Source organism: Schistocerca americana, chromosome 4 (genome assembly GCF_021461395.2).
Source record: "Schistocerca americana isolate TAMUIC-IGC-003095 chromosome 4, iqSchAmer2.1, whole genome shotgun sequence".
Lineage (NCBI taxonomy): Eukaryota > Metazoa > Arthropoda > Insecta > Orthoptera > Acrididae > Schistocerca > Schistocerca americana.
The window spans coordinates 390650203-390660946 of record NC_060122.1 but is presented as its reverse complement, the minus strand read 5'-3'; the positions used below and the strand labels follow the sequence as shown (position 1 = coordinate 390660946).

The following is a 10744-nucleotide window of genomic DNA, read 5'->3' as shown; positions in this document are numbered from 1 at the left end:
GAATACATTCGATATGAGCAACAACAAAATTTAAATGCCCACAGTCTATTTGGCAATGTTTTGGACAGTCAGCAGTTGTAATGCAAAACAACTTTGGTATTGAGGACTACAAAAAAATTCGCGATTGTCAGGACTGATGGATGTTCCAGTCTAGTACAGATGGAAGAATATAAGAATCCACTCCGATTTTGACTTCAACGATGGAATATGGACTTCGTTGCCTTAATCCACTCTCTTCCAGGGATTTATTCAGTCAAAACCTTTTCTTACTCCACTTTAAACCTGTTTCATGTTCACGTCCCTGACCATCTGATCCTGAGATCATCTTCCTGTTTCTACGGCACATTACCAGCTTCTATCCTGTACCATAAGCCATCGCCTGTCCTCCGTGCCGCCTCCACCAAACACTGTATGCCACCTACCCGGTGTCCGTACCCAGTGTTCCTGTTCCATCGACTTCACAACGAGATCGCCGGCTACATCGTCTAAAGAAGAATTTTGAAAATTTATTTTTGAGCAATATTGTAAAATTTTTTTTGGCTATGAGGCACTTTTCCTTCGATCTAATCTATGGAGCTTCTATATATTTCAAAATTACTGGATTTAGGCTTTCCTATCTTCTTTAATACCTGAGCTGGGGTCTATTCTTTCGGGGTTTCCAGGGTTTCCCTGTGAAGGCCAGTTCCCAAATGGGTAGACCTTTTTCGTAATTACACCAATCTACATCTTCCCTGGTTATGTACTCGGGATGCGGGTATACCCTGGTGCATGTAAAAGCTACAGCTTAGGTATTCTCATAACTTATTGTCTTAACATGTTACCCATACTCTCTATAGTAAAATTCTACTAATTCAAAATATTCCTCTTTTGAATAAACAACCCAACAAATTTTCTCTGTTAGCTCGCAAAGTGTATTATCATTAACTTTGCTTGCTGCGAGGGGCAATTGTAATATCTCTTTATATTCGATGAATTATTCAGATACAATTCTACCCTTGAGTGACGTTTACTAATTTTCTATCTTCATACTCGCAGAATCTATGCGAAAAGTAGTTCATACAATAGCTATGCCATGAGCGCATTAGTATTCTTTGTAGTACTCTCTCTGGGGGTTGTTAGAAAAAAAAATAAAGGGAGCTTCCGAGATTGTCTTCGTACCGATTAGCCTGAGCTTGGTTTGGAAGAACTGTAATCTGATTATTGAGATTTATCACAGAAGATAACTGATACGAACTGTACGATTAAAAAGGAAATATATAGATTGCTCCTTCATACAAAAGGTGTGTATTTGACATTTGAGAATTAATGGTATTTATCGATATATTGCTTAGTTGTTAATCAGAAGGGAACTTCCGAAAGACTGGATACGAACCTGCATTTAATAATCCAAGAGCTCCATTACTTCTTCGGAAGGTTAAACTTCATCAAAGCCAAATATCCGCTTGATCTGAGGTTTCCCGACTGATTATACAACACTCCCAAAATTATGAGGCATTTTATTTGTACAGATTAGCAGACTGCCGCAAAGCACGAGCCTGCAGAGACGAAGAATCATCGCCTGATTTCATTCTAACAAGTAAAATTTCAGAATCATTTTGAGTGACTGAGCTATGACTGTGTTTCCTATCATGAATGATTGATTGCTCGAACGAATTGAGAGCTACAGAATTACGTAGATAGGAGGAAAAATTACAAACCATCATGACATCTGCCCAATGTGGTTAGGGAAACCATCGTGTTTGAAAATCGAGATGACTTGAGTTACATTTGAATTAAATTTTTTGTAAATATGACTAGCATTATGCTTCTGCATCACCTTACACTTCCACATTCATTCAATCTGTTTTCAGTTACATGCTCATTATAGAATGGTAATAAAAAATATCTTAAGAAGTTACTGACATGTGAGTATTAGATTTCAACAGTTTTTGACTGTAAATTAATTATGTATTATACCACTTTTGCATTTATGTTGGTTAAAAAGGACCTTACTGATAACTCACAAAAGTATATTTACTAAAAAAACTGAGATCTCCCACAATCTTCATATTTAAAAATTTGGAAATTCATTTGTCTTCGTGTATTGAAAAGGAACGAAAACTGAGTTTTAAAAGTTCCTGCATCAATGGAAAACAGTGTTACGATTGTAGCTGGCCGTAATTTGTCAAATTTAGCTGTAAGCAAATGAAATTGAGATACATATTAACCCTGTAACTTAATCCTATAACTTAATACTTACATATCAACAGTGACTTTATTGCCATTCGAAACCAGAAACAAATTGAGACAAATGTGCACTACAGCACAGCATCAACATTTTAATTGATGAAATGGAAATAGAAGTGAAAAACAATTATTTACCATAGTTGTTCATTTTAATTTTAGCATATATTCTCTATTATTTTTTACAAGAAAATTGCCTAATAAAATAACTTTAGTTTCACAGGTGCGGGAATGTTTTAACAGCTGTTAGCTTCACTTAGGAAAAAAAACTGTGTTTTCCACTGGTCAAAATCACAGTTTCTCATCTTTTGTACTATATTATGCATAGCTTTATTAAAGCACATAATTCATTTAATGCCATGGTAGGCATAGTATATACATAGATCACTTGCCTTACTCATAATACGATCTGTACAGATCAATAACGTTTCACATGATTACAACGTAATCCCTAGTAGTAACAAAAGAATAGCAGTGCACACTGTGTTCAGGCAGTAATCAATGTGCTCTTTCCTGACATGAAACACCAGTTATCGTTGTTAAACTGGTAAATAGTCTCTATGCTGTTTAACTATGTGAACTGTAAAATAAGTAAGGTGGTATGTACAATACAAGTAAAAATTCTCGCATGAGTGTTTATAACAGCAATTTCCTCCACCTTGTAAAAGTATTATCCCATGACGAAACTTCAGCAGTGATGTTCTTTTGTGATAGTACGATCTATTTGCATGTCAGGAGAACATATTCCCAATAACACAGCTGTTCTTCAGTAACTTTCAGAAGGTACACATGCTTAGACATGCTCTGCTCTCTGTAAAGCAGTATCACTGAAAAAATCTCACAAGCGTACCACACTGTCTGTATACATCAATAGCAACACGTCACAGCATGGAAACGATAATGTCATTGAGACTTGTGTAGGTACCAATGACAAGTCCCAAAGTGCCAAAGATCATAAGGAGTATGTTTTTAATGAGGATCCATCTGCAGAAACCATAACCGATGGGCCACAAATAGCAGATCTCAACCAATGGTGGGAAAACAATGCCAACTGCTGCTAGACACAAGGCTCCAAATAGTGAAATAAATAATTCCAGTCGAGGTATTGCCACTGCGAGGAGAACTGTAAAGAAGACAACATTATTACATTGAGTAATAATTTCAAGAGAAATTACTATGAAAAATACTAAAATATTGTTCACAATAATAAAACAGAAATGACATACATGTGGCAATATTATCATTGTGAATCTAATAAAAAAATGTAAGTGATCATGACATAAAAATTTTGGTTTTAATCATGGTTATACACAATTATTAACAATTTCTGAAAATCATATGGACTTGTGAAACTAATTGTTACTAAACCTTTATGTATGTAGTTCCCTACGTATAGGTGTGGAGTGTATTAGCCATCTCCACCAAACATGCACATTTAATGATATAATCTCTGATGCTTATATATTATGGCTTGCTGTCATCTTTTTCCTTATAGAAGCCTATCTGTTATGACTCTTTACCTCTTCTTTTATCATGTCCTAACCAAATTCCATATCTGTCAGACTCTGGGTCCATGTTTGGTTTCTCTTTAATGAATTGTTTCTAACTTTTCCCTGGCTCTTGTATGCAAACGGAAATCTCAGTGTCCTCATCGCTGTTCAATCATTTTCTCATGAGAGTTTGTGTCCATTTTTTTCCAAACTGACGATTCTCATTATATCCAGATTTTTTTTCCCTTGATTGTTACCAGCTTGATGATAAACAAAGCATTCAAATAGTCTTGTCATGTACAGTCATCTTAATGACTGCACTGCACATCCGTGAACTCTGTTTTTGCCGTACTTATGTTCATTCCTCCATTTTCTACACACAATAAGTAACATGCAGGCTGCAACACTGTGCCCACACTAAAGTGTACACTTCAGATCAAATGTCTGTTCCAGATGGGCTTTAAATCCAGATCCTTATCTCAGAGACCACAAAATAACAGTCTTTAATGGATGCTTCATTTGCTCATAGATTGGTGCTGCTATCAAAATGTAAAGATTCAAGTCTGTTCCTCAGCCTGGCATAGTTTTCCACCTTCAGTCTTCTAATTATTTATGTGTGTCCTCGGGTTTCCACGTATTATTACATTAGTAGTAAACATCACTGACCACAGAAAATTCTTTGACAGATTAAACTGTGTGCGCGGCTTCTGCTTCTGCAAGCAGTGCCTAGACATCTCAGTTGGTAAAAATGTGGTGTCACCGCCAGACACCACACTTGCTAGGTGGTAGCCTTTAAATTGGCCGCGGTCCGGTAGTATACGTCGGACCCGCGTGTCGCCACTATCAGTGATTGCAGACCGAGTGCCACCACACGGTAGGTCTAGAGAGACTTCCTAGCACTCGCCCATGTTGTACAGCCGACTTTACTAGCGATGGTTCACTGCCTACTTATGTTCTCATTTGCCGAGACAATAGTTTAGCATAGCCTTCAGCTACGTCATTTGCTATGACCTAGCAAGGCACCATTATCAGTTACCATTGATATTGTGAATCACGTACGGTCAAAACTGACGTTCATCATTAATGGATTAAAGTTAAGTATTCCACCAGCTACGTCCATTTTTCTAAATTCTAATTTCCTTGTCATGTTCCAGACCTCTCGCCAGCCTGCGTGAGCTAAAACGCGTGCATTTCGGCCTCCTCTAGTAACACGGTGTTGGCCCTCCTGCCAACCACAACAAAAAACATCACATATAAAAAGTAAGTTTAATCTGTCCGGAAATTTCTTACCTGTGTGCACTCTGATCAGTGAAATATTTTTCCTATGTTTTGATTTATGAGTTAAATCATGGATTTACAAGTTTTTTTTTTTTTTTTTTTTTTTTGCTCTCACCTGATAATTTATATTATTGTGGAGTATACAGGGTGTCCCAGGAGGAAAGCTCAGTATTCAGGGACATGAAGGGGAACAATCATTCGAAGCAAAAATGTCTAGTAAACACAGGTACTGAAATTCATAGCTTAAGAACTATGAGCACTGCTTCATCTTCTCTTCTACCGCAAAGTTTTTGCTTTCCATATTTTGGGAGTAGGTAGTATGGGCCAAAATGAGAAAAAATGTCCAGTAAATGTGTGCTCTAAAACGAACACCAAAAGAGCTATGGGCATTTGTTCCGAAGTAGTGCTCATAGCTCTTAAGATACGAATTTTAGAGTCCATGGTTACTAGACTTCTTTGCTTTGAATGATTGTTCCTATCATATCCCTGAATACTGACCATTCCTCTAGGGATACTCTGGCAGAATGCCATTCTGGCCTGAGCTGCTACAGTTAGCAGTCATGTGTGACTGAAGTGTGCTTGTTTGTGTTAACTAATGGTGTGTGTTTCACTTTATTGTTCTGATGAAGGCTGTGGCTGAAAGCGTACATGTCAGTGTCTTTTAATTGTGCCTATCTGCAACTTTAAGGTGTCATCTTTACAGTAAGTAGCAATATATCTTTTCCTACCGTGTTATTATTAGGGCTCTTCTTTATGTTCAAATTCTGGATTTTTATTCTTCCTTTTTTCCAGTGTCATATCTTTCACAGTCTTGATTTCATGACAGTTTAAAAATAACAAACCTGTCTTTTTTAAAATTCCTACTGATTATGTTACTGAAATAACAAATATTTTCTTTATTTCTCTTCTTATCCTTCCTCTAATAAAGTAGCCAAATATTAATATTTTTCACTATTCATCTCTACACATAGATATGATTTCATTCTTTAGCATAATAGGCACCAACTAGCAAAAGCCAATGTTTCAAATGTCGATTATTCCGTACTACAACTGAAACATAAATTTTGGTTTCTACAGGATTAAGGAAACAAATATTGCCAATATTTTTTAAAAAAGCTGTTAATCACAAACTACATTGGAATTTCTTCTGTCGCTTAAAATTAGTTGCTGATTTAAATATGTTATTAAGTGCTTTCTTTTTTAATGTAAGCATTTATTTGTTACCAGAAATATTAGGTGAGATGCTGGTCATTTTATACACAGAAACTTAACTGTAACATTGGCATTGCATGTAAATAAAACATGCATGCAGTTGATTTATTTTTGAAAAGAAATAAAATATCATCACCTAAATAAGATACTTACACCTAAGGATTCATGAAACAAATAATAATTAAAAAAAGGGAAACATTAGTACTTTTTGCAACTATTTGAAATTGCTCTTGTTTACTGTTGTTGATAATTCTGATTATATGGCCGTGGTCCATGGAATTCTTCTATTCCTAACGTTTCGTCCAATACTACGTTGGGCATTCTCAGAGGTATGGCTGGTCCTGCTGAGTCGTGCCGACTGACGAGTTGGGTGTCGGAGAGTGGCCTAAATACCGAGGAAAGTGGGCGTGGTCTAGCTTGCACATAGTAGCAGAGAGAAAACTAGTCAAAGATAAAATGTAACTATTGATAATAGTCTGTCATTTGTGAGAACCGCAAAGGAGGCAATTACACTATTACTGCTACGCATGTACCAGTGGAAGAGATTATTGCGAATGTGGAAGCAGGGATTCGAACCCTCCCTAAGGCAACTGCTAATGCAATTCGTATTGAAATTACAAGGGTCTTATGGCATAATAGGCCATTGTAGAGTAACTTAACTAAGGGGGAGAGAAAGGCCCTCAGGGATTTAAATCCGGACGAAGGAATAGTTGTTCTTCCATCTGACAAAGGCAATGCCACTGTGGTGATGAACAAAGAGGACTATAGAAGTAAGATTTTGGATATATTAGTGGCAGGACATTACAATAAACTTAGAAGTGACCCAACAGCTGTTATTTTGAGGAAAACTAATACGTTGATAAAGTCTTCTACTTCTATTCCACTGAAGGATAAAAAAAGTTTTGCTAAGGAGTGAAGCTAAGTGTCCCAGACTTTATGGTTTACCTAAAGTTCACAAAATAAATCTCCCTCTAAGACCCATTGTTAGTGCGATTGATTCCCCTACTTATCAAATATCTAGGTATCTAGCTACTCTTCTACAACCATACATTGCTAAGACTGATTCTTATGTGAGGGATTCACATCATTTTATTGAGAAAATTTATGGTCTCACCTTGGCTCCTGAAGACATTCTGGTCAGTTTTGATATTGTATCTCTGTTTACTATGATTCCAGTCATTGAAGTTATGGTTTACATAACGTAAGTCTTCCCTGAAGATTTGACCACTTTGTTTAGACTCTGTCTCACATCTAGCCAGTTTCAGTGGGATGAGGAGTTTTATGAGCAAGTGGATGGTGTTGCCATGGGTAACCCGTTGAGCCCTGTGATTGCCATTTTTTACATGGAGAAATTTGAACAATTAGCATTGAATAAAGCAAATAAGAAAACATGTTGTTGGTATCGTTATGTAGACGACACATTCGTGGTCTGGACACACGGTAAATAAGCCTTAGACAAATTTTTGGTTATCTTAATAGCATAAACCCTAAAATTCAGTTTACCATTGAAGTGGAAAAAGACCAGGCTATTTCGTTTCTCGATGTGTTAGTCATGAGACAGACCTATGGCAGTCTAAAACATAAAGTGTTTCGGAAAAGCACACATACTGATAGATACTTACATAAGAACTCCAATCATCACCCACAACAAAAAAGAGGTGTAATCAAAAGTTTAGTGGACAGGGCAAAATGGAACATCTGGATACAGAACTGAATCATCTGAAACAGGCCTTCGAAATGAATGGGTACTCAAACAAAGAAATTAATAGAGTTTTAAGACCTAATTATAGCAGGCCAAAGGACAAGGATGGTACATAGCAATGGAAGAATACGGTGTCTTTACCTTTCATTAGTAAGGTTACAGATCGAATCGGCAAAATTTTGCTGAAACATAAAGTGAGACCGCTATTTAAACCTACCAGAAAAATAGGACAAGTACTACGTTCTGTTAAAGATAGAAGGCCACCATTATCATCTAGCGGTGCGTATAAAATTCCTTGTACTTGTGGCAAGGTCTATATTGGTACTACGAAAAGAAGTGTGAATATGAGGGTAAAGGAGCATAAAAGTCTTTGCCGACAGGGAAAAATAGATAAATTGGCTGTTGCGGAACATGCGCTTCAGTCAAGTGACCATGTAGTTAAGTTTTCTGAAACTACAGTTTTAAGTGCTGCCACGAATTATTATCCACGACTGTATAGGAAGGCTATTGAAATTTATAAACATGAAGATAATTTTAATAGAAAAGAAGACGCCTTGAAATTAAGCGAGATATGGACAGTGGCATTACAGAATCGATAGGTGATTTTCATCTATGATGGACTATTATCGATAGTTACATTTTATCTTTGACTAGTTTTCTCTCTGCTGCTATGTGCAAGCTAGACCATGCCCACTTTCCTCGGTATTTAGGCTGCTCTCCGACGCCCGACTCGTCAGTCGGCAGGACCCAGAAGGACCAGCCATACCTCAGAGGATGTCCAATGTAGTATTGGACGAAACGTTATGAATAGAAGAATTCCATGGACCACGGCCATATAATCTGGAAGAATTATCAACAACAGTACCATTCGGTCATGAAAGCCTTCATTGTATGCTCTTGTTTAGTCTAAATTTCTGTTAATGTCTGTATGATGACAGACTCTCTACTACTGATAATCAAAATGTGTTCAAGTCACTGATATTTGTAAACCGTTCTTTTCTTAAACATTTCAGAAATAATAACTTACATGTTGCAATTACAATCGCTGTTCGAACAACATATTCATAAAATAGTTGCTTTTTCTTTGAACACTTCTCAAAGCGTCGTTTTAGCCCTTTAAACCACAGAATCTCTAATGGCACATAACACTGCAGAGCATAAGTGATGAATATGGCAAATGCAAACATGATTTTTACACTTTGTGCAAGCCTGAAAGAGAAAGAAATTTCAATTAACATCAAATTAGTGATCTTTTAGAGGGTCAGTATGAGGCTTAAGCTTCATTTACAGTTATTATTCTATTTTCAGAGATATTTTGCACACTGTGTAACAACATACCGGAGACAGGTCATCATACTTGAGACAGGTGCTAATGAAATTGTTAGAAGTAAAATGTTAAAGGTGAAGTCTTAGAATTACAAGTACATGATAGCTATTTATACATCCATTAACCCAGATAACCCTGACGTCCTTCTGGAAGGACGGCGTCACTCACTGTTAAAATTATTTATTTTTGCGAATAACGCATTGTTGCAACGGACTGTGACGCATTCTTATATGAGGTAGGCCGAGTCAGTTGCGCACTGCAACAGTCAGTTTGACGCTGTCGTTCATAGTGAGTGAGAAACTGTGTCTTGAAAATAGGGCCTATTTTACCATGGACGAACTGACCGACCTTGTCATCGATGTGTATGTATATTTTTTTTCATATTGCATCAATAATTCTGAAACTTGTCATATAATATCTTCAAGAATTAACCTATATTATTTATGGCTTCATATTACGATTGAAAGTTTTCGTTAGTTGTAATTCAATACTGTTTTCAACCGTCCTTCCAGAAGGACATCAGGGTAATATGTTGTCATTTTGTATTCACAGAAAATGATGTACACTGATGGAACTTTTGGACATGTTAGAATCAAAAGATGAGGAAATAGCTAACGCTGGCACGTGTAGTAAGGATTATGAAACGAAAGGTATGGGGTATGGTGTGGTAATGACTTATGTTGACCAGTTATTTCCATATGTTCCATATCGAATATATTTTGATAACCTCTTTAGCAGCATTGAGCTACTACATGACCTAAAAGAGGGGGGCATGGAAGCAACAGGAACAATAAGAGGAAACAGCTAAGAATTGTACTCTAACATCTTTAGATAAAATGATAAAAGAAAATAGAGGATCATATGAAGTTTGTTCTGACTCAGCATCTGGGATTCCCATTGTACGTTGGAATGACAATAATGTTGTTACTGTAGCCACCAACTTTGACAGAGTGCAACCACTACGCTCTGTAGCAAGATTTTCCAGGGAACAAAAGAAAAGTATTAGCATGCCTCAACCTAACTTATTACACCCTTACAATATGCATATGGGAGGCATAGATCGAGCTGACCAAAATGCTCTATAAGAGGGAAAAAGTGGTATTTCCCGATCACTGCACATTTTATAGTTATTGCAGAGCAAAATGCCTAGGATCTTTACACGCACAACGAAGAACCCATAGATCATCTGACAATTCGTTGTCGAATTGTCACTGCAATTCTTGAAGTAACAGAAGAGTCACTACCAGCAGAGGACGTCCTAGTAAGAGGGCAAAACTAGTTTCTAGATTTGATGGAAGAGAACATTAGGTTGCTGAATTACCAACGGAAGAGATAACCAAAAAGAAGAAGCAGCTGAAATGTCGAAGTTGCCACAAAGAAACTACTACTATGTGCGTAAAATGTGACGAACCACTTCATGTTTGTTACTTTTTGTCTTTTTGTCTTTTTGTCTTATCATACTAGTGCATAAAATATGTGTATAGGTTATTTTCTTTGTTTTTTGTATTTATT

At 36.8% G+C, this 10744-nt stretch overlaps 1 protein-coding gene across 7 annotated transcripts in view; it reads right to left on the bottom strand.

The window, feature by feature from the left end:
- Positions 1-2356: 2356 nt before the first annotated feature.
- The window catches only part of LOC124612690 (proton-coupled amino acid transporter-like protein CG1139), a 282296-nt gene continuing 273908 nt past the window's right edge, over positions 2357-10744 (bottom strand). For all 7 annotated transcript variants that reach the window (XM_047141026.1, XM_047141030.1, XM_047141027.1 and 4 more), the window contains exons 9-10: positions 8933-9114; positions 2357-3346 (exon numbers count right to left, since the gene is read on the bottom strand). In XM_047141026.1, the coding sequence (XP_046996982.1) occupies positions 3105-3346; positions 8933-9114 (424 nt within the window). In that variant the 3' untranslated portion in view covers positions 2357-3104. The remainder of the gene's footprint in view (positions 3347-8932; positions 9115-10744) is intronic.